Source organism: Alligator mississippiensis, chromosome 5 (assembly GCF_030867095.1).
Source record: "Alligator mississippiensis isolate rAllMis1 chromosome 5, rAllMis1, whole genome shotgun sequence".
NCBI lineage: Eukaryota > Metazoa > Chordata > Crocodylia > Alligatoridae > Alligator > Alligator mississippiensis.
The window spans coordinates 131,226,182-131,252,517 of NC_081828.1; the positions used below are offsets into that span (position 1 = coordinate 131,226,182).

General features: G+C 40.6%; 1 protein-coding gene across 10 annotated transcripts in view; it reads left to right on the forward strand.

Annotated features, from left to right (window-relative positions):
- LRRFIP2 (LRR binding FLII interacting protein 2) overlaps positions 1-26,336 on the forward strand; it is a 90,322-nt gene that overhangs the window by 53,334 nt on the left and 10,652 nt on the right. For 2 of the 10 annotated variants that reach the window (XM_059728695.1, XM_059728697.1), the window contains 7 exons: positions 6,850-6,897; positions 7,707-7,820; positions 8,298-8,369; positions 11,836-12,006; positions 13,873-13,965; positions 23,972-24,073; positions 24,325-24,457. In XM_059728695.1, the coding sequence (XP_059584678.1) occupies positions 6,850-6,897; positions 7,707-7,820; positions 8,298-8,369; positions 11,836-12,006; positions 13,873-13,965; positions 23,972-24,073; positions 24,325-24,457 (733 nt within the window). Of the gene's footprint in view, positions 1-1,846; positions 1,938-6,849; positions 6,898-7,706; positions 7,821-8,297; positions 8,370-11,835; positions 12,007-13,872; positions 13,966-22,175; positions 22,269-23,971; positions 24,074-24,324; positions 24,458-26,336 lie in introns of all 10 variants that reach the window. The other 8 variants (XM_059728694.1, XM_059728696.1, XM_059728698.1 and 5 more) reach the window with 6 other exon arrangements.

The window sequence follows — 26,336 nt, forward strand, 5'->3', positions numbered from 1 at the left end:
TAGCATGCAAAAAATCTTATTATGCGAATGAATAAGAAAGATGCTTATATCTACCATGTGGAAATTAATTTTGTGTCCTTTAAGTAATCTGTTGATAAAGAGATTATAAATATAGGTGGAGCTGGTAAAGCAACCTATGAAGGTGGTCAGGCCTTTGCATTATAAAGCTCTGTCTTTGGTTCTGTTCAGTTGTCTCAACTACTCATTTTTCAGACAAAGCTTTATATTTCAGAAATCTGCCTTAGCCATTTGTCCGAGAAGCTCCGTTACTTTCATGTAGCAATGGGGGGTGGGGGGGCGCAGAGTGGCTTTTGTGTTAGGATGCTCGTTTTGTGATTGCTCTGAAATACCAGCCACACTGGGTTAAAAAGCACATCTGGAGGAGGGGGTGGGAATCATGGGCCACATGTTGTACTAGAAATCCTTTGAAAACATAGTTGCTAAATTTTCCAAGGTCCCATGGTTGAGCAGGACATTCACTGCAATTGTTGCCCTAGGCTATGCTGCTGGGGTTAGGAACTGAACACAAAATAATAATCTTTTAGGGCCAGGATGTGGGGGAGGCTGTGACTTGGATGAGGAGCCCGAACGCAGATAATAGGACTGGAGGGGTGAAGACTGAGTTCGAAGGAAAAGCTTAAAAATGGGAGACTTGGCCTAGGCTGTGTGAAACTGAGCTGAGGATCCTGGGCATGAAGCATATTTTTTTTCATTGTACATGTACATTTAGGCATTGATTCAGGCCTTCAGGTACTACTACAAGAGAGAAATAAAGATAATATTCAAGTTTCTGAGCCTTCTGCTTTATCAGGCCGTGAACAAGAATTCATTTCTAGCAATACAAAATTTCTGTGAAATTTCCTCCGCTAGAAATATTTGGGGGGGGGGCAGGAGCAGTATGGATTTTCAGTCTACAGTCATTCCTTCTAACCTGTTTCTCATGCCTTGCTGAGATTGGGGTGATCCCAGGGACATAAACAAAACGGACATAAATATAAAATGGAGAGAGGTAACTGAGGCAGAATAATCAGGGTGGGTTATATCAGTGAAATGTTTATCAGGAAAAGAGGACTAATGGTTACTTTTAAAAATTATGAAAATTATCTGAAGGTATTTAAGTTTTCCACTTACTTTGAGATTAAATGATCAGTATCAAGGAATGTTGTATTAATAAACATACACTTGCTTATTAAACCCTATACTTGTTATTAACATCAGTTTCTATGAATATTACACTTGGATTACCAGTTTTAACATTGTAATGTGACTGAATAAATCTCGGTTTAATACATAACTTTTCTTTGACAGGCACTACTTCTGCTTTTCAGTTTAAAGATGGCTTTAGTTGTGAAGCAAAAGCTTATCCTTCTGTAGTAATGCTTTCTTGCTTTGAACAAGAAAAATCTGTATCAGATTGTGCATTACCAACTTCTCTTAGTACAGTGTTAGGGCCAAAACCTATTTTACATATATCAGATATACGTTTTGCATTAATCTGAATAAAAAGTACATTGTTTGCAGTTTAAAAATACAAAGTATTGACTAATCAAAGGGAAAGAATTAGATGAGAAGAATCTTTAGTAGGCATATTTAAAATACTGACAGCAGTAAAAAGAGGAAACTGTTTATTATTGTTATCATAATTAAATTGCTAAAAGGCCAAAAGAGTTGCAGTAGCTTTGGGGGGGGTGGGGTCCATTCATGCTTTATATTTAAATATAACTGCCTCTTACTCTTGGAAAGGGTTTCTTTTTGTGTTCATTCAGTTAATATTTTCCATTCTGTACTTTGTTCTTGCTTCCCTTCTGTATCTGGCTTTGAAGTCATCTGATTTTTCTGATCAAAGTGAAACTGCAGCTGATTATTTTAGTCGTTCCAACCGTAGGGGAAGTATTGTCTCTGATGTGGATGATGTAATTATTCCAGCTCTAAATAGCGTGAGTGTAATGCATGTTTCTGTGTAAATCTGTCCTATGAATGACACATTTGAACATAGATGTTAATTCTGTAATTGAAAGAAGCCTGCCTTTAAAAATGATTAATGACATGTACCTAATAGCAAGAATTTTGTTGCTGTTTTTGTAAATTTCACATTTTTGTAAGAAAATTGTCAAATACTAATCCAATAAAAATAACTGTTTCTTGGCATGCTAGATTTATTTTAAAAGGGTTAAGAAAAGAGTTTGATGGTATGGCACAACCTCTAACTCTCTTAGGCTGGGGTGGACATAATGGTGGATCCAGCTGGCAGCCAGACTCCAATTCCCAACAGCCCCTGCCCACATTGCTGCTGCTAGTTTCCATGAAGACCCCAGGAGGGGTGGGGTTGTGATAGAGCGGGCCTGGGTTTTCCATGGAGAGCAGCACCGGCAGGGCATGCGGCTGGGCAGGGAGCTGCTCCAGGCCTGGGATCTTGCAGTGGTGACAGTGTGTTCTGGAGCCGGGGCAGAGTCGCGATCCACTGCCTGCACACCCTGCCTTCTCCCTTCCAAAAATAAGGTGTTTGTCTTGACTGGGGGAACAGGTGGTATGTAAGAAAATACAGTATATAGAAGTGCCACCCTCTTGGTCCACAAATCTTGAGTTTTGTTAGGGTAGTAACTGCTTGTTCTAGTAACAAAAATGAACCGAAGAAGTTGTCACTATGTGCATTCAACTGTTCGGTATACATGCATCAAAGACTAGAGATGTTCATCCAGGAGTGTCCATCGAGTCTGTGCTTTGCCCATTCACCACTCTCATGCAGTATCATAAGGGTCAGAGCAGTGCAAGATCAACTGTCACTGAATGAAATGCCAGCATTAGCATTTATCTTAGCTTCTCCTTTAATTGTGTTCTTAGTTTTTACTTTGGGGAGAGGGAAGAGTTCCCTGCCTCTCCGCCTCTCCCTCCCCCCCCCCCCCCCCACTCCCCACCACCACCAAAATACATTTTTGTCTTTACCTTCTGCTTCTAACAAGTTTTAATCTTCACTCAAAAGAACTGTTTTTACCATGTCACTCAGGTTTTAAAAACTATAGTATGTCCCTTTAAATGGCTGCTACAGCATTTGCCTTTAATACTTAAAAAGATGTACATCCCCCAAAAATGTATGGTGAGAGCCAAAAAATCTAGGGAAATTAACCTCAAAATGTTCCTTATGAGTCTGTCTGAAGCCTACATTTTATCTTGGATCCATAGACCCCAGAATATGCAGCTGCTTCCAGGAGGGCTTCCTTCAGCTTCATTAGTTGCCACATCATCTTTTTTCAAGACTAAGTTTTCAAAATTAACTAACTGAAGAAAGATGATGTGGCAAAAGAAAAGGGAACCTGCGGGGGGCAGTTCATAGACTGTGGAAAAAAAAAAAGCTAGTTTCCTTTCCTAATTCCCTTGTGTCATTGGCCACTGTCACAATAAGTTTGCAATAACAACATTTGCACATCTTTTAAAAAATGCAAGATAACTGCATCTCTGGCAGAAAAGTTATTTTTCCATGTCCTTCTGCTTTTAATTAAAAACAAAAAAACAAAACAGGGACTTACGATTTAATTATAACAAACTTAATCCAGTGAAAAACTGTTCCAAGGCTGCAAATATCATTTCATATCCATTGTAAATAAAAGCAAGCATTGTTCATTCTGTAAATGGTGTTGGACGAAATTGACACTGCTTTGTTTTCTAAAGCTTTTGTTGTAGTAATATGACATTTTCTTGAGCTGCTGACCTCTGAAGCAGGCAGCAATGCAAGACTTACTATTTGATGGCAGCATCCCAGGCAGCATGAAGATAGATTTCTTCTTTGATTTGCTGAAAGGTTCTGGTGCATTTTCCATTGTTATGTGATTTTGTATACTTCCAATAAGAAGGAAGACCTCACAACTTTTTACACATCCACTGCAAAGGACTTCTCTGCTGCTTTTTTCCTTTCTGACTGTACAGCCTCTGCTGTTAATCTGTATTGATGGCAGCCTCAGAATACTTGGGTACCCACCTAGAACTAGACCTCATCTTCCTCTGTCTTTTGGGCCTGCCTCTGCCATTTTAACAGCGTGACTTAATGGACAAATGGGCGGTTGGAATTCTTTCCATAAGCTGCTTCAGTCTTATCCAATATGTTTCCTGATGCCTTCCAATCTTTGTCTTTCCTTGTTCAAGGGCTGATTTTGTGAGAGGTTACCTAAAGTAGGAGCTGACTCTCTAGGTGTATCCTATAAAACCTGTACCCTCCCATGTAATGATAAATACGTTTGTTTTCTGTTTACCCTTAGGGCTCTCAGGTCTGTTCTTTACTTCAGATTTAGAATGGTCAGATTTTATCCTCCAGCTAGATCAAATATATTGTTTTGCAGTTCTCAGTATGAAAGATGTTTATTTTAAGACAGTGTTAATCCAAGATATTAGGATTACAGTCCATATGCAAAATAAGTATTTCCATATTTAGGCATTTGGTTAATAAGAGGGATCCTTCAGTCACTTTTTGCATCTACTCAATTTGATTGCTCTCGTGGTAAAGAAAAGTCCATTTTGACATCAGTTTTGATTATCTTGTGCATTGGAACAATTTTATTGATCCTATAATCCAGGGAAGATTCAAGACCTCATCACCCTTGTTAGATCAGCTTCAAAGGGAATCCTCAGACTTCTGTATAATCTTCCATTTTCTATACAAGACTCCATACAACTGACAACTGTATTCTTCATTGTCTTCAAGCATGATTCCAATCTTGCCTGTTTCTGGCAAGCATGACATTTTAATTTTAGTTCGTATTAATATCGCATATGCCTCAATTAGTGGAATCACAAGAAGACGGTATCCAGAGGGAGTCTCTATTTCAACTCTTGCAATGAGAACAGTAAAGCCAGAGCTAGATTGGGGAACTTCCTTGCATAGAAAAATGGTTCATGGTGTTTAATTTAAAGTATTCCTTGTTTGTTCATAGTTGTTCCATATAAGTTGTCAGATGTCCACGATTTATTACATAAATCATAAATAAGCAAGAGAGGTGCTTGATTATCTTAGTAATGCATCAGTCAAAACTCTGAATAGGACTAGCATTTGACAAAATAAAGTGGTTTCCTGTGAAAGCCCATGCCTCTCTGAATTAGTGTCTCTCTAAGGTACCTGTACCTTCTAACTGACTTCAGACTAACATGGTTTACCACCTCTATGCTAAAGGGGAAGAGAGTCTTTCATTCTCTAGATCAGGGGTTGTCAACTGGGGGTACTTCGAAAGGTCCCAGGGGGTATGTGGATGTGGGCAGGGATGGAGTGCTGCCACCACCCTGTGCCGCTGCCTCACAGGAACAGGGCTGGGGCAGGGCGAGAGCAGGGCTGCACAGATGCCCCACCGCTGCTGCTCTTCCCTACCCCCCCCCCCGTACACTTATTAAAAAGGGGGCAACTGGGGGTAAACTTATTTTAAAAGGTTGAAAACCCCTGCTGTAGATGATAGAATCTCCTTTTATTTGCTCCAAATCTTTCAGGTGATATCCTAAATTGTCATCTTTTTTTGCTGACAAAATGCAGGCAATGAAGTTTCCACATAGGCACTTCAAGTAAGTCATGTGTTTGCAGCTGGCACTTTTGCCTTCTATGACACTTTGACTTTGGAGAATATTAAAACTTATATAGCTAGGGCCCATGTAAACTCAGTAGCTTCCCTTAAGGGCAGTCTTACTAAGAGATGCAGGGCAACAACAGGAGGTTCTGTTCATAATTGATTGAAGAATCACCCTCTAATATAGTCATTTGCTTTTCACATCTCTTTGGAAAGTCATTGTTGCAGTTCTGCAACAACTAGGTTCTGAGTGCTCATCTACTTGGTATACTGCCTTGGAATCTCCTATAGGGTATCACTGAAAGGACAAACACATGAATTCAGTAACATATCCTCTTTCATGAATCCTCTATGTGTCTTCTATATAGTCTTTCCCCCTCTGTTTTCTTCTGGGATATAGTTATATGGAGATTTGGTATAAAAGCAGTGATGATTTGGTCCTCCATCATCCTGCATATGTTTGGCTGGGTGCATAAGAATGGTTGTGTGCATGCCCAGCACAAATATATGTTTCTAGCAAAATCTCTAGCCTGCAGTATATATTTTGCTGTTCAACCACAGTGGAATGCATGTAGGGACAGCTACTATTACTATGTTGGAAAGTAACTTTGTTTTATTTCCACTTTTATGCTGTTGCTAGACTGTCGCCATCCAGTTTTAAGTCTAAGCTAGATCCTGTTCCATTCCGTGCACCAACACCAACATTGACTGAAATAAAATGGCAGGATGTCTGGCAGAGCCAGACTTTCTTCATTATCTGTATAACTGAGGGCAAAACTTGGTACCCTATGTGTGTACAGTGTGTTCTTGCTGATGCTTCAGTAAGGTACAATATAGTCTCAAACAATTTAATAGAAAGTAAATAATAATTAGTATTCTTTGATCATGATCTGATTTAATCTTCCTTTTTTTAATGATACTGTCCACTTTATGAAATAGTTACATTGGGTTGTGATTTGGACATTTTTCCTGGTAACTAAAATTTAAACCGATTTTTCTTGTGCAAGTCTAGTTAGATAACAGGTTATTTGTAGTTCCAGCTGACATCACAGTTACCAAAGTTTTGAAGGCTTTGTTTGTTTGCTTGTTTTGTGAGCATGAATTATTAGAATATTATTCAGTTAAAATAAAAAATATTTTTGGTTCAGCAGTTGAATTTTTCTGCTTGGGGGAAGTGCTTTCTAAAAGATTGTTTATAACTTTTTTGTAGTTATATAAATTACTTCTTATTTGGTTAAACAGAGGAGGGTGTTTATTCACAGAATTAGATCCACAAAATGTATCATTGTAACTTTTTTTTGTCTTACAGCTGGAAGAAAAGTGTGACAAACAACAGTATTCGGAAATTTATACAAGGGTAAAGTTTTTCTTTTTTTTTTAAGATTAAAAATCAGCTTCCTTCAGTTATTAGCAATTTCTAAATGATTTCCCAGTGTTAGGATGCTGTAGGCTTTTACTGAAGTGTTTTGTACCCCAATAGTTTAAAATCTGTGATTGCAAAATGTCACGTAGCTAGATTCTAGATAGATCTTTCCAATTCCTCTTTCAGTTCCTTAATCTCTTCCTATGGGAAAAGCTTTTTCTAATATGATTTCTCTTATAAAACTTGCCCTGCTTGGCAGGAAAGGTTGATTTTTTTTTTTTTTTTTTTTTAAGGAAGAACTATAAAAACTGATTTCAGATGCTTCTGCGGGTATTACTCCCATTATGAAAAGTGATCACTGTTACTAGAATTGCATAGAATCTTTTGAGTATGCTTCAGCACTTTGTCTGCTAGTGAGAGAGATTTGAGTAAAAAATACTAAATAAAGTTGAAATTGATAATTGATGAGTTTCTCTAGATTTTCTCTTTAATGCTACAACACTTCAAAATATTTTTGTAAATTTCACATTACAAAACACATTGTATATCATAGTAAGTAAATGGATTGATCTACAAAAATGTAAACTGGATTTTGGAAATTAATCATCTTAAAATATATGGTATATGACTCCAGATTAAGGTGAGGGAAAAAATTATAAATGATTTTAAATCCAGAGCATTTGGTGTTGTTTTGTTGTCAGCTAATTTGATTTTAAAAACACATCTCAAGGTGGGAGGTAACCACCCCAGAAGATATCACTGGTACAGTTTCTGGTATTGTTAATTTTTTTTCTCCTTTTAAGCCGGCATCTCGAAATTCAGCAACTGCAACTCCCCTGAGCGGAAACTCATCCAGACGAGGAAGCGGGGATACCAGCAGTTTGGTTGATCCCGATGTCTCATTAACTGAATTGAGGGTAAATAGCATTATTTGAGGATTAGGAATAAAACTGTGGCGGGAGGAAGAGAAATATGATTAATATGGCTTGCGGGAGAGCCTTTATTTGCCACGGAAAACAAAATGCGACACCCCTCTCCTGTCACTTTTATGAAGGAAGGTTTATATGCTTTAATATTTCATATTATATTATTCACGTGTAAAGTTGTGGAACTGATTAACTTATTTTTAAGAAATTTTAAGTAGCTGGATAAATTTAAGGATTGGGGCTGACCTGTTTTAATACTAGTGATTTTCAGATAGTGGTTGCATAACAACGTAGTAAAAAATTCATATGCTTGCAGGTCATCTTCAGTTTCTGTGAGTTAGTTGTATTTTGTTTTGAAATTTTTTGCATTTAAATGAAACCTATGCAAAGCTTATTTCCTTTTCGTTCACATATTTTTCAGCTATTTTCTCTTATTTTTATACAATGGTTCATTCCTATGTCCTACAGGAGATCTATGATCTTAAGGACCAGATACACGATGTAGAGGGGAGATACATGCAGGGACTTAAGGAACTAAAGGTATCAGGGCTTATCCCAAGCATGCATTTCTGTATGAGTATATTTGGGTCATGGAGATTTTTACCAATTTCACTAACTGCTTTATTAACTAGATTTTTTTTTTTGTTTGTTTTTCCATGAAGCATGTGGCTTCTCTGCAGCGCATAGGGTTGTTCAGATTTATTTTATTTTGGACATGTAAAAATTACAATTTCCTTGTATATCCTAAAATGTTTATTAATCGTGCATTCAGATAATAGCATTTCCTTTTTTGTCAAGTATTCTCAGTGCAGTTTTTGTCTTACTGGAACAGCTTAGCATGTGTTTTTAATATTTACTGCACATTAAAATTTCATGTAGCTTATGAGAAAAAGAAAGAAATCACATATAGTTCTGACACAGTTTAACCAGAGAAAGTGTCAAGAATTTCAACAGAACTTACAACCTAAAATGTTTTTCAGAATATTCTTTTCTTTGTTTTTTGAATTCAGATTTGTTTCATACTTAGAAAAGAAAAACATATGCAAGCACTGAAGAAGAGACTCTACATAGAATTCTGGTCTTGCTTAATTTACATTTTACATGGATTTTTTTTTTTTTTTTTTGCTTATCTACATGAGGAAGGAGCTAGAAAATATGTAACGTTCTGGTAGAGAGGAACTTTGGATTTGAGCTGTCCATTATTCTACTCTAGACCATCTCTCCTTCAGTGAATAACTAAGTACACGTAGATAAAAACTGATGGTCTGAAACTATGATGACGTACGTTATTTTTTCCTGTTGCTAAAAGTACATTAATGTGTTTGGACTATTCTGAAAGGCTCTTTAGTAGGCTACAGAATCCTTTATGCATTTTAATGACTTCCCCTAATGGGAGGCTGATCTGAAAGATATCGAAGAATTCATGTTACTATACACGCAAATCAGAAATCCTTTAGTGACTATACTAACTACAGATTAAATTAAAAATACAGCATTATTAAGTTTTGTAGTTATAACTATTTAGAAGTTCTCCATTTACTCCAAGTTATCAAAACATTTTGTATATTCAGACGTTCACCATTTAACGCTTGCACCTGATATTTTTAAAATAAGCCTAACACTAATAAATATGAAATACTTTGCATGTTTGTATCTCATAAGTGAAGTTACATTTCATTAGCAATGATTTATTTCTATGTAATAATAATTTCATGCTTGTCATTTAGCCAGAAGTTGAAATTTAACTTCTAGAACTGGTACTTGGCTGAGGATCTGATTTAGAAAATGTGTTACTTTTAGTTTTATTATTTTTGTATTATTCTTTTATTTTACTAATTTATTACCTAAGAACCAAAATTAAGAATTCCTTTTAGACAGTTTATGTTGCCTTCATCTATGTCCTAGTCTTCTATCTAGTTACTATTTGCAACTATCCAGAGAACTGCAATGCAAGAAAAAATATTTTTTTACCTGTAAGTTTTATTTCTCATATTTACTACACAGTAAATATGTATCTCCGTCTTTAGATATTAATGACATTACCCTGGAAGGTATTCTATATTTTGGTGGGGAAGAGTGGGCAAAAGGATGCTTTACTTACAACAAAAGTAAGAATAATAAATAGAAGAAGAACCAGTGTACAAGGTTTGCAGCCCTTTGTTTACCCCTAAACTTCTGGTGCAGATTTCTGATTCTTTTGTTATAATTCTGTATGACTTTCTGGAGACCTTTTCCTCTACCCCACTACCCACCTCCCCAAAAAAAAAAAAAAAAGGTATCACACTAAGTCATTTCCTCAACCCAGGTGTCCTGCTTCTGAAAGGGAGGTCAAAATAATGTAGATGAAATTATAATAAGTCAAATTTAGGCTGTCAAAACTAACTTTCTGGAACAACTGTAAGATTCTTCTTGAGAAAGTTTGAATTATAGGTGCTCTTTGCTTTGGACAGCACCAAGCAGAAGGGAGTCATGGCCAATGACTTAATGTTGTATAGATTCTCTACTAATACTATTCATAAATAATACTGGAAATTACATCAGTTCAGACTTTGAAAATAAGACTGGATAAGACAGAGTGGGAAATATTCCTGCATTGACAAAAAATGGACTTGATGATTGAATACATTTTTGCTTTTGTTTTTTTGTTTTTTCCTTGCATCTTTTAGTGATATTAAGTTTTCACACTTTGAAAGTAACTTCATACAAGGGCCACTATGTATTTTAAAAGATTCACAGAGACTAATAGCTTATATAGTACTTGGATAGTTGACATTTGGCTGCTTGTTATCCTGTTTTTCAGAAGCCTCACAAGCACAAAGAACATAAGGGAAGTGGTTAGGAGTAAGCTAGGCATATAACAATGTGTACATATGCGTTCTCTGCAGTCGGGGAGGGAGAGATCAAAACTACTGTGATTTCCAAAATGTAAATGAAGTGTTTTCTTACAAACAATAAACTTGGTAAGGAAAAATTACAGACTTTGAGACATAGGTGTCTCTATACATAAGATGATTACCAAAATGTGTGACTATCTTAACACACGTGTTTTGAGATAGATATAAATATAGCTATGTAGTTATATATTGGAGGTTATTGAAGTTTGATATATTTATATAATGTGTGTGTGATATAGACCTATGGGATAATCCTCATCCTCCTGGTCTGGTCTATAGCAGACACCCACCATGATGTCACCCTTGTTGCTCTCCCCTCTGACACTAACCAAGAGACTTTTAACAGGCCTATCTCCAGTTTCATACTGGAGTCCTGACCAAGTATACATATCTTTTACATAAAGAGGTCTATATCACACACATTATACAGATACATCAAACTACAATAACTCTCCAATATATAACTCCAATTTGTTTGTTTTAAGATAGTCACATGTTTTGATAAGTCCCTATGTAGTTAAGAGACATCTCCGTTTACTTTTAACATGCATAATGTTATGAGATATAATAATAAGTATTCAGAAGTTGTGATCATGTTCAGGTTTTTTTTAAATCATAGATTTAAGATTTAAACAGTTAAGATCGCTTACACTTTTTTTTTCCATAATCTGTATTTGAACAGTTAATAGTTTTAGTTTTCTTTAAATTGAGTTTGTCATTTAACGTAATTTCAGGGTATATTTGCAAAAACATAACATAAGTTATGCAGCTGTCAGAGTCAAGAAAATATACATTTATGGGAGAAATGGGTTTTATGAGCATGAGTACCAAAGTTATGAAGGTGGCATAATACCAGTGAAAAATGAATCTGTAGCTTGTTGTGCAAATTTACAATAATTACTTTGCTTTGAATTAGTACCATCAGCTGAAGAGTAGAGATTTATTGTTTTTATTCTCTTTTTCTACCTACAATGCCTAATTTAGCAGATTAATAAAATGTTTTGTCTGAATGTTAATGCAAAATGAATTTAACTCCTTCAATATTATGATAGTATTTAACATTCATCTTATTTTTTGATACACTAATGCTGATATTTCCAATATCTGTGTAGGATTCTCTTGCTGAAGTTGAAGAGAAGTATAAGAAGGCCATGGTATCCAATGCACAGTTAGATAATGAGAAAAACAATTTGATTTATCAAGTGGATACACTAAAAGATATCATTGAAGAGAGAGAGGAGCAGATGGCAGAGTTCTTCAGGGAGAACGAAGAGAAGTCAAAGGTACTGACTGATATTTCATGCATTAAGCTATATTATAAGAGCATAAACTGCTTTTAAAGAAAAAAGAGCCTTTTTTAATTAGAAGAGTCAGCCTTGTTACTAGTAGAAGTTTTTGGATGCTGAAAATTATTTGTTTTAGTGCAGAGAGGCCAGAACAGGCATAGTCAAAACAGGGGTGGGCAGTTATTTGGGCCCTGAGGGCCACATAGGCTGTTTTAGTTTGCTGTCATGGGTTGGATCACCACTCTTCTCTTCCCCCACCCCACCATCCCTCCCCTCAGTGCAACAACTCGCCAAAACTCCCTGTGCAGGATGGGCCCCCAGGCAGCAGTGTTCAGGAGCAGGGCAGGTGGGAAGGCTGGGATTACAGGGCAGGGACAGTGCAGGGCCGGGGCCATGTAGGATCCATGATCTGGTGCCTACATGCCCCTTTGATGGGCATGGGTTCTGCAGGCAGGGGCATGCAGGGAGCAGATCACAGCTCTGCCCCATCCCTGACCCTGGTCCCGGATGCAACTCCCCACCTGCCTGTGCACGCTGCCTGCGTGGCTTCTTGGAGCTGTGTCAGGGACTGGGGCAGTGACAGCACAGGTCCATGGAAGTACTGGAAGCTGCTGCCGAGCCTCACTGAGAGGGCTGCAACACCCACAAGGGGGAGAGGATGGTTGCAAGTCCTGCAGCCAAGGAGGGGAGGCAAGGGTAGGGGATGGCCATGTGTCACTGCTGAGCCCACCAAGTGGGGGGAACTTAGCCACCCTCCCCCTGCCCCCCCATCCTCTTTCCTGGCCTGGGGTAAGATGCCCACAGTGGGGAGGGAGAGGTGTGAATTGGCAGACACTCTACACCCCACCATGTACTTGGACTTAGCTGCCAGGACTGGGCCAAGGGAGGTGGGAACACCCCTGTTCCCTGCCAACCCTCAGCTTGCTTTGGGTCACCCACATGGCAGCCCCCAGCACTGCTGGCTCAGTATGGGGCAGAGCGGTGTGGGGGCAGCAGCAGGAGTCCTGGTAAGGGTGATGTGTCTGGAGGCAGGAGCCTGTCTTTATGGAGGCCGTTCCCCAGCCCCTGACTTAGGTCCCCACCCAGCCATGCGTGATCTCCCTGAAGACCAGGCCCTGGCTCTGAATGCAAACACCTCACCAGGGCTCCTGCTGCTGCCACTGCACCTGCCCTGCTGCCACTCCATACCACTATAACCCATGCCAAGCTGGCAGGGCTGGGGGCTGCTGCTGCTGTGCAGGCATCCTGCGATGAGCTGCAGGCTAGCACAGGAGCGCTTCAGCACTGCCCAGCAGAGCCAAAGGACCTGTCATGGGCTGGGCAAAATTGCTTTGCAGGCTGGATTCAGCCCACAGGCTGTGTTTTGCCCACCCCCAAGTTAAAATGACAAGGCCTCCAATATCTTGCCTCATTGGGTAAAAATCAGTATTCTTCAGTCACTTAGATTTTTCCTGGCCAAAGGGTGTGAATCCAAAATTTTTCTGACAATTGCCGTGTGATGTAATACACAGAAGCCTGATCTGGGTTCAGTAATCTGATGAGAAGGGGAAAATTTGGCTTCTTACCACCTCATTTTCCTTGGATCATGAGGTTGGGGCAAGACACCAGCCAGGTTTGTTTGTGTGTTTTTAATATTAATACCTAACTTAGAAGGCTTTTAGTCTTCTGGCTAGTCTGGAAAATGTTTTAAGACCATGAAACTGAAGTTTAGCTATTAGTCTCTTTGAATTTTTTTTTAATCTTGCAGGAATTCAGCATCAGTACTAACGTTTGCTTATATTCGTAACCTCTTTTAACTTTATATGGAAAATGTATGTAAGAAATACAAAACAAGGTTTGAGTTTCCTACATATTTTTCTGTAGGAACTGGAAAGGCACAAACACATGGGCAATGTTCTACAGCGTAAGTTGGATGAACTTAAAGAAGGTCTTCGCCAGAGAGATGAACTAATAGAGGTATGTACACATTCTGAGGAGACTTATGGAAAGATGTCAGGTTTTTTTAATGGGCATAGACGGAGTATAGAAGGCTTGGGTGGTTGTCACGGCGGGGTCCTTCAGGAGGGCCGTGATCTCCTCAAGGCCCTCTCTCCGCGCTAATTCGGCCCAAGGGCACCCTCCATACTCGCCCGCCATGTCTTTGCTCTTAAGGAAAATGTAATAGGGAGGCTGCCTTGCGTCTCCTCGGGCACATAAACTCCTGGACCCCTCGTAGGTCTCCCCGTACAATGGGTGCTACTCAAGCACCCTAGCCTTGTGGGCTACGCGTGGCTCCTACCACCCCTAATACCACGCCCCAAGCCTCGCTGATGTACCTGACGTTGGTGTGTCCTTCTCTATATAGTCGGCCCCCTCTCTGGGGTCTTCTCTCACAAGGCACTCCCCTCTTCGGGGCTCGCCGTGCCCTCCTTGGGCTTCCTAAAATGCTGCCCCCCTTCCCTGGGGCCTTCTCTAACACTGCCCCTCTTCTCTGGGGCCTCTTCTAAAAGTGTTGTCCCACTCAGGGACCCTTGTCCACTTTGGGACTCTTACCTTGAGCCTTCGGTCTTTCAGGCCCACCGCGCTGCTTCCCCTCTTGCAGGACGCTGTGCTGCTATCCCCTTTGCTTGGGGACCACCGCAGCACCCTGTCCTTCTCTTGGGGCGCTGTGCTGCTAACCCTTTCTGTCTGGGGCCACTGCAGCACCCTGCCCCTGTCCTGGGTTTTTCCCTGCAGCGCTAGCCGATTACCGGGCTTGCTACGCCCGTCCTGGGCTTCTCAATCTGGCCCCTCTTGGGCCTCTCACATATTGACCCGTTGGGCCTCTCACATATTGCCCCTCTCGGGCTTCTCACATATTGCCCCTCTCGGGCTCCTTGTGCCCGCCTTGGGCTTCCTAGTAGTGCCGCCCCCTCTTTGGGGCTCACTGTGCCCACACTGGGCTCCCTAATAAAATCGTCCCTTTCTCTGGGACCTGTTGTGCCCACACTGGGCCTTCTCAAAATGCCCCTCTCTGGGGCTGGGGTCTATGCACCCCGCACACAACCCGGGGTCTCAGTTCCCCGCCCGCAACCCACTGGTTGCACTCAATTGCGCCTCCACTGGCGCGCAAGCTGCGCCTTCACTGGTGCTAGGGCACCCCGCCTCTATGGGGTCCCTATGAGGCCTCCTCCAACCCCTACAGCCTCACCCAAGCCTCCGGTGTAAAATACACAAATGCAAACTCAAGCTGCCTGGCTATAACTAAACTCAAAGCCCTAGGCTCCAACAACATTGCTCCATATCAGCGGTACTTGCTGCTAGGCTCCTCTCCTCATCCTCACTCCCAGAGCTCCTGCCTCCCTGGCTGCTGGCAGGCAACCGCCAGCCTGGCCTTGACTCTTAGCTTTATAGGAGCCAGGCCCTGCCCCCTACAGGCCTCTGATTCTTATTAGTTGCCCTGGCAACCCGCAGCTGTACTCATTATGGCTGCTGGGGCTTTTCCCCAGCAGCTTTCCCCTCTCTAGGAGCGGAACAGCGAGGTGCGCCGCGACAGTGGTATATATATGCTGTCTCCACTTTTATAAAATAAATATAAGTACCTTCATCTACAAGATCTACATTTCTTAGGAAAAAAAAGTTGTTCTGACTTGGTAACAAGAATATAAGCTAGCCAGAAGTATTTTTAATTACTTTATATCAGTTTGCTGGATCTAACTGAAAATTGGAAATATTTGTCTAAAGTTTTTAAAAGTTTTGTTTTGTTGTAATTTAAATCTTGTTTTGAATATTTAGGTCCTTGGGCCAGTGTTCCTCTTTTCTTCTGTGAGCACAGATTTAGTACTTGTATGGAAAAGTGTGTTCATGTATTGGAACGTCTGAGGAACTGGAATTTCCACAAATTTTAGTCAACCAGATTGTCCACATTCTACAAGCTACAAATTAACTTTTTTTCCTTTTCCTTTCCAGTTTTAAAAAGACAGCTTTATACTGTTTGAATTAGGTTTGCATAATATTTGTGTATTCATTCACATATGAACATATCATTGTCAGAGTTCGCCTAGTAGTACCTATATTGCATTGTACTTATACAGAGTTGGCCTAGTGTTCTTATATTACGTTGGTAAAACAAAGAGTGTTAGGACTAATCCTTCCTTAATTTATGAAAAAAATGGAGATTCCTCTTTATGTAAAAGATATGTATACTTGGTCAGGAGTCCATTATGAAACTGGAGATAGGCCTGTTGAAAGTCTCTTGGTTAGTGTCAGAGGGGAGAGCAACAAAGGTGACATCATGATGGGTGTCTGCTATAGACCAGACCAGTAGGATGAGGTGGATGAGGATTTCTTCAAACAGTTATCCAGTTTAATGTGAGGGCCTGACTCAAGCCAAGTGCTAAATAATCCAGCAGCTGGCCCAATAGCACTCTGCCAATGGGATCCTAATCCAGGAAACTGCTTACTTACGATAAAAACCTCCACATCCTGGGTTTCAACTTGATTGCTGCACTCTACCATCCACACTATGGCATTACTACATTTGCCAAAACCTGTGTCACATCCAGACTAATAGCCACTTCTCCCTGCAGCAACAAACTGTCTTGGATTGCAGCATTCATCAATGGTAACCGTAGTCAATGTGTATAAACCACCTAAAACTCCCTTCACTAACATCCCTGTAGACCCCCATGCAACAATTTACTCTGGAGATTTTGTTGGTCAGCACTTCGAGTGTGGCTACCAACATGACTTTCCAGATAGCAAAGCACTGGTAGCCTGGGCATCTTCAGCAGGACTTGCCTTGCTCTATGACTCCAAACAACTTGGCTCCTTCCGCTCAACCAGATGGAAAACCAATACCAACCCTGACCTGGCCTTCACAAGTGCAACAACCTTTCCCACTTCTCCTCCCATCAGAATGGCAATCAGCAATTTCCCCCATTTGCAGCACCATCTTTAATTAAGCATCCTGCACTTATACAACTCGCATCAAGCTTAGCAACCCCACGTTGAAACTCCACTAAAGACAACTGGGATAGATTCAGAACAGACTGCTAAACTCATTACCTCCCTACTTGAACCAAACAACCCTGATATCAGTAAGACATACGAAACATTCTGCTCTCTAATCATTCAGACTGCCAAAGACAACATTTCTTGAGGCTTTCGAAAATCCTACCTCCCTGGGTGGGATGACAAATGCAATAAATTAGCCAATTAATATCAATCTGCTGCCACTCGTGAAGAAATCCATAATGCTGTCACAGCACTCCTTGACCACCTCAGTAAACAAACAAGATAAATAGATCCAAACCACCCAAAACATAAACTTTGCCCACTTGAGCAGGAAAGCCTGGTCCACTATCAGCTGCTTAACTGGCAATTCCAGACAATTCCCAAAAGCTCCAGTAAAAGCCAGTGACATCACCAGATGTTTTAACAATGGAAAATTTTCAAAATCAGACAGACATTTCCACTGCATGGTGAATGCAAAATTGAGAGAGGCCTGGTACTCTTTCCTCAGTAGACTAAAATCTCTGCATCAACTTTAAATGCAAAGAGATGATGCAGGCCATCAGCACCCTCAAGGCTGAAAAGTCCCCAAGCCCAGACAACTTCCATCCAGAATTCTTCATCCACCTTAGTGACTGTATTCTCTCCTGGCTCCAATGCTTTTTCCTCCCGATTTCCACCCAAAATCTGGTGGTGTGCGAAAGTTGTCATCATCCTTAAACCAAATAAACCACCGGAAGACCCAGGTAGCTACAAACCAATTGGCCATCTCTCAGTGGGCTTTAAACCCATGGAGAGTCCTCTACAATTGCCTATACCTCATCGTTGATCCCCAGCTCCCAGAGGAACAGGCTGGCTTCCGTCAGGACTGCTCAACTACTGACCAGGTCTCCCGCCTCACAGAGGCAGCTTTTGAAGAAGGGTGGAAGTGTGGAGCAGTCTTCATAGATTTATCTGCAGCCTGTGACACAGTATGGCAATGAGGCCTCACTGAAGCTCCTTCACAAAATCCCCAACAAACATATGGTCCACTTTCTGCAAGAACTCATCGTCAACTGTTACTTCACTCTTCATATTGGAAAAGACGTATCTAATAGGCTCCCTCTGAAGAATGGCGTGCCTCAGGGATCTGTCCTAGCACCTTTGCTCTTCAACATCTACACCTCAGACTTTCCTCCACAACATCCCAAAATATATATATATGCACAGATGACACAGCCCTAATGATCGCAGGAAAAAACTTCAAGAATCTGGAGCAAAGTCTGACAAACGACCTCACTAGCATAAGCACTTACTTTCAGAACTGGAGACTCAAACTAAACATCACAAAGACTGTCAGCACCTTCCACCTTGCCAACAAATTTGCCAAAACAACATTGAATGTCAGATGTGGAACAAATTCCATCCCTTTCAAAAGCTACCCAAAAGTACCTTGGAGTCACCCTGGACCACACCCTAACCCACAAGATGCACTTTGCCCAGCTGGCAGCCAAAGTACAAGCTTGTAATAACCTCTCCATTGACTAGCTGGTCTCAAATGGGGAGTTAATCCCACCATACTTCAGACATCCACCCTGGCACTGACATACTCAACAGCTGAATACTGTGCCCCAGTGTGGTGCAAAAGTGCCCACACTCACAAAGTGGAGAGCACACTTAACAGCATGCGACTTGTATCTGGATGCATCCACTGTACCCCTACATCATAGGTAGCACTGATCAGCGGTATTGTTCTTCCTGACACCCATGAGCAGCAAAGCTTCCGCCTCCTTCGCCGTGCTGAACTAGACCATAATGACTACCTACATTAGCACATCTGTGCAGACCCTCATTGGGCAGTGCCTCTGAACTGGGAAACCCCTCATTGCCCACCTGCACTCTATTTCCAAAAGTTCTTCCCCGGACGACTGGTCTGTGCAACTATGGGAAGAACAATGGGCTTCTGAGAACTGCAGACTCAAAACATTCATCCCAAACACCTCAACAAGACCTCCTGACTTCAATTTAGACATACTTTTCTGGGTCTACCTCAATAGACTGTAAACTGGTTACGGCCACTTCTGCCATAACATGCACTAAATGGGCCTGAAATCAAGTGCCGCTTGTTAATGTGGCACCCCCTCACAGACTGCAAACCACATAGTTACAGAATGCCCTGTCTTTCATTGCCCTGGAAACCTCAGTGCCCTCCACAACCCATCTTAGTCCTGGCTTAGCTCTGTCCAATGTGAAATGTGACTCTGACATGGTATTTTTGTCATATAGAAAAAAAATCAGTGATCTGGAAGATGGGATGGAGTGCACCCTAAGTAAGTCTGAGGATGACATTAAGTGTGGGGGTGGAGGGGGAGTAGTAGATACATTGGAGGGTAGGGCTAGGATTTGGAGACCTAGATAACTTGAAGGATTGGATCAAAAGAAATCTCATGAAATTCAAGAAGAAGTGCAAAGTCCTGCATTTTGAACAAAACAGTCCCATGCACTGGTACAGGCTGGGGTCTTACTGGCTAACTAGCACCTCTGCAGAAATGGACCTGGGAGTTAAAGTGGACAGTACGCTAAATGTGAGCTAACTGTATACCCTTGTTGCACAGAAGGCAAACAGCATACTGGGCCACATTAGTGGGAGCAGTGTCATCAGATTGAGAGAAGTGATTAGTCCCTTCTATTCAGCACTGGTGAGGCTACATCTGGAGTACTGTGTCCAGTTTTGGACCCTCCACTACAGAAAAGATGTGGGCAAATTGGAGAGAGTCCAGTGGAGAGCAGTGAAAATGGGTAGGGGGCTGAGGAACATGACTTCTGAGGGAGAGGCTGAGGAAACTGGGCAGCCTTCAGCTACCTGAAGGGTGGTTCCAAAGAGGATGGAGCTAGACTGGTCTCAGCAGTGGCAGGTAACAGAACAAGGAGAAATGGTCTCAAGTTGCAGCAAGGGAAGTTTAGGTTAGATATTATCAAAAATTTACTCACTAGGGGAGTATTAGAACAGGCTACCCAGAGATGTTATGGACTTCCCATCCTTGGAGGTTTTTAAGACCTGACTAGGCAAAGCCTTTGGGATGACGTAGTTTGGGATGGTTCTGCTTTGAGCAAAGGGTTGGACTAGATGACCTCCTGAGGTCCCTTCCAATCCTTATTTTCTGTGATGAAGCCTATATCATGAAAGATATTCAGGTGCTGACATTTAAAATCTGTGGGAATCTTTTTTGACGGTTTAAGCCAATTTTTTTAGCTGCTGTTTAGACATGCTTAAAAATGTAAACACTTTTATACAACATTTGAAAGCTGCTTTCACTGTTATTTTCCTTAGTTTGTCTGCTAGCTATATGGTTATACAAGGCTATCTTTTTGGGCCTGTGAAACCCAAAAGTCTTGTAAGAGCAATCTAGCCTAGGGGTCAACATTTTCCAGAAGGGAGCCAAAATGACCTAGCTCAGAGCTGCTGCTACTGCTCCTTCCTGCTACTTAGCTGCAGTCCCTCTCTGCCAGAGCCCATGCCTCTTGACTGCAGGGCTGCATGGGTAGAGCTCACCTCTGTCAGACCTCTAGGCAGCTGACTGAAGTGCAGTGCAGGGAAAGTCCCCTGCTGCTTAATGACACCAAAGCCCCAAGGCAGATCCAAAGGGTATGTTTGGTTCAAATCTGGCTTTAGGTTGTCAACCCCAATCTAGATCGGGTATGGCTAGTGAGGTGATGAAGGTACTACTGGGGCTGCAGTTCTGTCATCTGAAGAACAAAATGCAAGCATGCAGTGTGACCTCTGGCTAGCCCAAGGGGCATTTGATTAATTGAAGAGGCATTGTGGTATATTGGACCAAAAACTGAAGGCAAAGCCAACTCATACGTTTTCTAACTTTCTCTGACATTTACCATTAATCTGTGAATTAGGATCTAGCTCATATGTAGCTTTGTTATCATAACAGACAGGAACAGATTGTGGGCAAGAGGGCTAAAATAAAATTTTAGCAGACCAACCAAAAAATGCTAAAAATACTGAAGTCACATCTGGATGTACTAGTATATTACTTAAAACTAAGTGGCAAACATTTCTTCTTAGACACTCTTCTTCTTTCTAATTTTCCAGACACTTGCTTTTTCATTTCATAAAGTTTGAGGTAATAAAACATGCATAAAAACCATGTATATAAACATTTACTGTAAGTTCTTAAGCAGTTTGTAGTGATTTGTTTTGTTGGGCACATGTAATAGATTTGTTACAGATTTTTCTAATGCAGTTATTTTATAAACTAATATTGAAACTTTTATATGTTGTATTCAGTGCTTTAACGTGCACAGTTTCTTGCCTTTGTAAGTTTTTCTGCTAAAAATCACCAAATTGTAGAGTGTGATGATTCTAAATAGGGTACAGAAGAGTTAGAGCTGGTTAGAAATACCAACACCCAGATTCTGAGTACATTAATTATATTACATAAAAGGACATTTGTGTGCTCATTCTATTTTCCGTATAATAACCATCAAATCGGTTTGGTTGAGATGAGCACACTTTCTCAAAGGAATGCAGTTAAAATACACATTTCTCACTGAAGCAAACTTTGGTCTCAGTTTTCTGTAGGTAATATTTTTATTTCCATTCAGTTTTTGAAAGTTTCTAATATGTGTACCTTTTGCTATTGGGGTAAATTGATGAGACTGCAAGGATAAGCAAGCAACTTGGGGGCTTGAAAATCATATTTTAACCCAATTTCTAAACTGCCTGCCTAGATGCTACAATTTAATTAAATTAATGTTGTGGCTGTAAGCTTTTTTAATGCATTGCAATAATTTATACAATTTCAAGTGAAATGTTAAAGTTTAATTTCATATGATAATTGTCAGTCTCTGCTGCAGAGCTACCATAAAAGTAATTATAAGGAATGTTACTAGACATTTATGCCATCAAGAATATTACTTTCAGATAACATTTGGAACTGCATGCTCATTTTAAATTCATCAGCAGTGGAAATGATATATTATGTTCTCTTGCATAATATTGCTGTATAAGTAAGTTAGTTACAATATTCTTGTATGATTCAAAAAAGGGAAAAACTAGTTTTAGCCTCAGATGCCATATCTGTTTTTAAATTTTATTCTTAAAAACCTTTTCATTCATTTTTTTTTCTACTAAATTTTCTTTATCTCTTACTTTTCCTTTTCTGTCTTTCCTTTTATTCTTTCTTTCCTCTCATGTGCTGCAGGAGAATCAACGCATGCAGCAGAAAGTAGACTGCTTAACCAGAGAGGTGTATGACCTCCAGGAGACAATTAATTGGAAAGATAAAAAAATGGGGGTATGCAATAAATATGGTGGAGAAGGGTGTATGAATTTAGAAATAGACTGGTATATTTCAGTGTTCCATAGGACTTTTAATAGTCTATGGATGTGAAGGCCACTTATATTTTAGCCATTTATACTCTTCGTAGTCTGGTATTTCTGAATAAATGAAAAATCCTCATTGTAAGAAATCAATGAGTTCTGTTCCATATTAGAAGATTTCTTATGTAGAATGAGTATGACAGATACATTTACAATTTTATGCTTTAAGAAATTGATTGTGAATACTGCATTTTCTGTATTAAGACTGGACTGTAGGATTCATCTAACCGGTTGTCATACCTTTTAGCCAATTTCAATGCTTTGGGTACAGCCAGAGCTACATATACTTTGCACTATATCTAGTAGGTACCAGGTAGATTTTTTTTCCCCAAGCCTTGCCTAAAATATATTTTAAAATAAGTGTAATTAGGTTTTTAATCTTGTTTTCCCTAACAAGCATCAAAAAACCCAGTCGATTAATATGAATAAGTAATTATGAAACGAAAGCTGAAAACCAAAGGGTTCCTAGAGGTCTTCTAGTATGCTGTGTTTAAATTTTACAGTCATCTTTTCAGAGCACTTATCAAGTACACGTACAAGTTTGAATTTTTTTCTGCTGAAATAAATTAGCAGAATACTGTATTAAAAAGTTGCACTCAGCATAGAAATTGTAAATGATCATTAAAATCCAGTTAATTAAAGCTGAAAACTGAAGCAAATACAATGTTAAGTATTTTTCTTTCATATTTGATATCAGTCTGTTTCTAAACGTGCATGCCACAGTGTTTATTAGGTAAGTTTTCTTGTCATGTAAACATATGTTTACATTTGTGCAGTTGTCATATTGAGGATTACTTGTTATATGTGCCATGATGAATCTGAATGGAGCATTGGGAAGCTGTCTAATCAGTTGAGCGTGGCTGATGTAGCTCTGGATTACAGCTGCAATATAGTTGTGTGAGACTATTATGTAAATGTTTTGTGTTCGGTTGTGATTCTTTTTGTACTGAAATACTGATTAGTGTCACTGAAAAAAAAAAAGTGTCTGTCAGTAACTGAGTGCCTAAAATATTCATGCGAATAATAGACATAAGTATTTATAAGCAGATACACAAGACAAAGACTCCTGCCTGCTCTGTGGCCCTGTACAGGTTGCCTTAGTATTATAGATGTGGTATTCTAATATCTGTACCAGCTGATTTTGAGAAGGGCATGGAGTAGTATGGAGAACATTGGAGTAGTTTGCCCAATTTAGCAGCAGCATGCAATTTTTAGTAAATAATCATGCATTTGGATTGTGACATAGAAACTTCTCTTGAAGTCGTAAATGAGTATTTATTAAATATATCCAAAATGTTTGTCAAAATACGTTATCAGTAGAGGTGTTCTTATTTTGAGGGTTTTATAAGACAGTTCAGTGAGTTAAATACTCTGCAGAAGAATGGTAGAATGAAGAATGTTGTTTATTTTTGGCATAGGCTAGGTGGTTAGCATAGGTTAGGGGGTTGGATTATATTAGACTCATGTAAAAAGTAGAGTTGTACAGGTTTATAATCCCCTTTCTGTTTCTTTCTTTTATTCAACAGTTTGCATTTATTTGTATAAGAATTCTCTCTGTTGTCTATCACATGCTTTTTCTCTATCCCATTCTTTTTCTTGCTACCTGCCTGTACCCAGGCTCTAGAAAGACAGAAAGAATACTTTGACTGCATTAAGAATGAGCGAGATGAGCTCAGAGATGAGTTGGCTGACATGAAGGAAACAATGAAGAGAGGAGAGGTATGTTAGTAGCAGTCATACAGTAATATAAGCACAGGAATGTGGGATGAAATGACAGTCAACGTAAGAGAAAGCATATTAGTACTCCTGTACATGCCAAAAAACTCAGCCATCAAATAAATTAAATAGTGTACTTTAGTGTAATTGTTTCAATCTGGCTGAAAACTCTTCTGGAAATACCTTTCTATCCAACTATATTTTAATGTTTCTTTTGTATGGGTATATTTTGTTTGTTTGTTTGTGTTTTGCAGAAACATGGATTAGTTATAATCCCAGATGGCACTCCAAATGGTGATGTAAACCATGAACCAGTGGTTGGTGCAATAACTGTTGTATCACAAGAAGCAGCTCATGTCTTGGAAACTGCAGGAGAAGGACCACTAGGTAAACACATGCTTCACACATTTTCTTTTAAAGTTTTTAGTAGATCCTGTTTTGTCCTAAAAATCTCCAAGGATGGAAATTCCACCACCTCTTGGGTAACCTGTTCCAGTGTTTTACTACCCTCCTAGTGAAAAAAATTCTTCCTAATATCTAACCTAAACTTCTCTTGCTGTAACTTGAGACCATTGTTCCTTGTTCTGTCATCTACCACCACTGAGAACAGGCTAGCTCCATCCAGCATAGAAATTGTAAATAATTATTAAAACCCAGTATATTAAAGCTGAAAACTGAAGCAAATACAATGTTAATTATCCTCTTTTGAACCCCCCTTCAGGTAATTGAAAGTGGCTATTAAATCCCCTCTCAGTGTCCTCTTCTCTAGACTAAATAAGAGCAGTTCCCTTGGCCTTTCCTTACAAGTCATGTCACCCAGCCCACTCACCATTTTTGTTGCCCTCTGCTGGACTCTGTCCAATTTATCTGCATCCTTTTTGTAGTGGGGTGCCCAAAACTGAACGCAGAACTCTAGATGTGGCCTCACCAGTGCTAAGTAGAGAGGAATAATCACTTCCCTTGACCTAGTTTTGTAGTGCTTGGGGTTGGAAGGGACCTAAACAGATCTAGTCCAGCCCGAATGGGTGCCCCAGTCATATCACCCCAGCTAAATATCTGTCCAGCCTTCTCTTGAAGACCCACAAAGTAAGAGAGAATACTACCTCACTTGGGAGCCCATTCCAGAGCCTGGCAGCCCTAACTGTAAAGCAGTGCCTCCTGATGTTCAGCCTGAACCTTCTCTCTAACAATTTGTGGCCGTTATTCCTAGTAACCCCGGGTGGTGCCTGGGAGAACAGAGCCTCCCTCAATTCTCACTGGCCCCCCCAGTGAGTTTGTAAATGGCCACCAGATCCCCTCTCAGCCTTCTCTTGTGGAGGCTGAATGGGTTCAGGCCCTTTAGCCTTTCCTCGTAGGGCCTGCCCCACTGCCCCTCGACCATGCGAGAGGCCCTCTTTTGGCCCCTCTCAATGCTAGCCACATCCCTCTTGAAGTGCGGCACCCAGAACTGGACGCAGTACTCCATCTGGGGCCTGACCAATGCCGCGTAGACGGGAAGGATCACCTCCCTGGACCTGCTTGTGATGCATTCGTGGATTCACAACAAGGTGCAGTTAGCCTTACTGACCACTTCCTTGCATTGGCAGCTCATGTTCATCCTGGAGTCAGCAATGACTCCAAGATCCCTTTCTGCCACCATGTTGACAAGAAGGGTGTTTCCCAGCCTATAGGTGTGTTGCTGCTTCCTTCTCCCTAGATGCAGTACCTTGCACTTGGCTGCATTGAATTCCATCCTATTCTCATCCGCCCACCTCCATAACCTGTCTAGATCTAGCTGGATTCTGTCCCTCCCCTCCAGCATGCCTACCTCACCCCACAACTTGGTGTTGTCAGCGAATTTGGACAGTGTGCATTCCACATCCGGATCACTAATAAAGATGTTGACCAGTACAGGCCCTAGGACCAAGTCCTGGGGGACTCTACTGCCTACATCCCTCCAGGTCGAAAACGACCCATCCACAACCACTCTCTGGGTGCGACCATCTAGCCAGTTTGCCACCCATCTGACTGTGTAAGCATCGATGCCACAGTCACCAAGGTTTTAAACAAGAATGTGGTGGGAAACCATGTCAAAAGCCTTCTTAAAGTCCAGGAACACGACATCTACCCCGACACCTTTGTCCAGGGACTTTGTGACCTGATCATAAAAAGAAACCAGGTTAGTCAGGCAGGTCCTGCCCTCAATGAACCCATATTGGTTGCTCCTGAGCATTACCTCCCCTGCTGGGCCTTTGTAGATGTGCTCCTTGATAATTTTCTCAAAGGT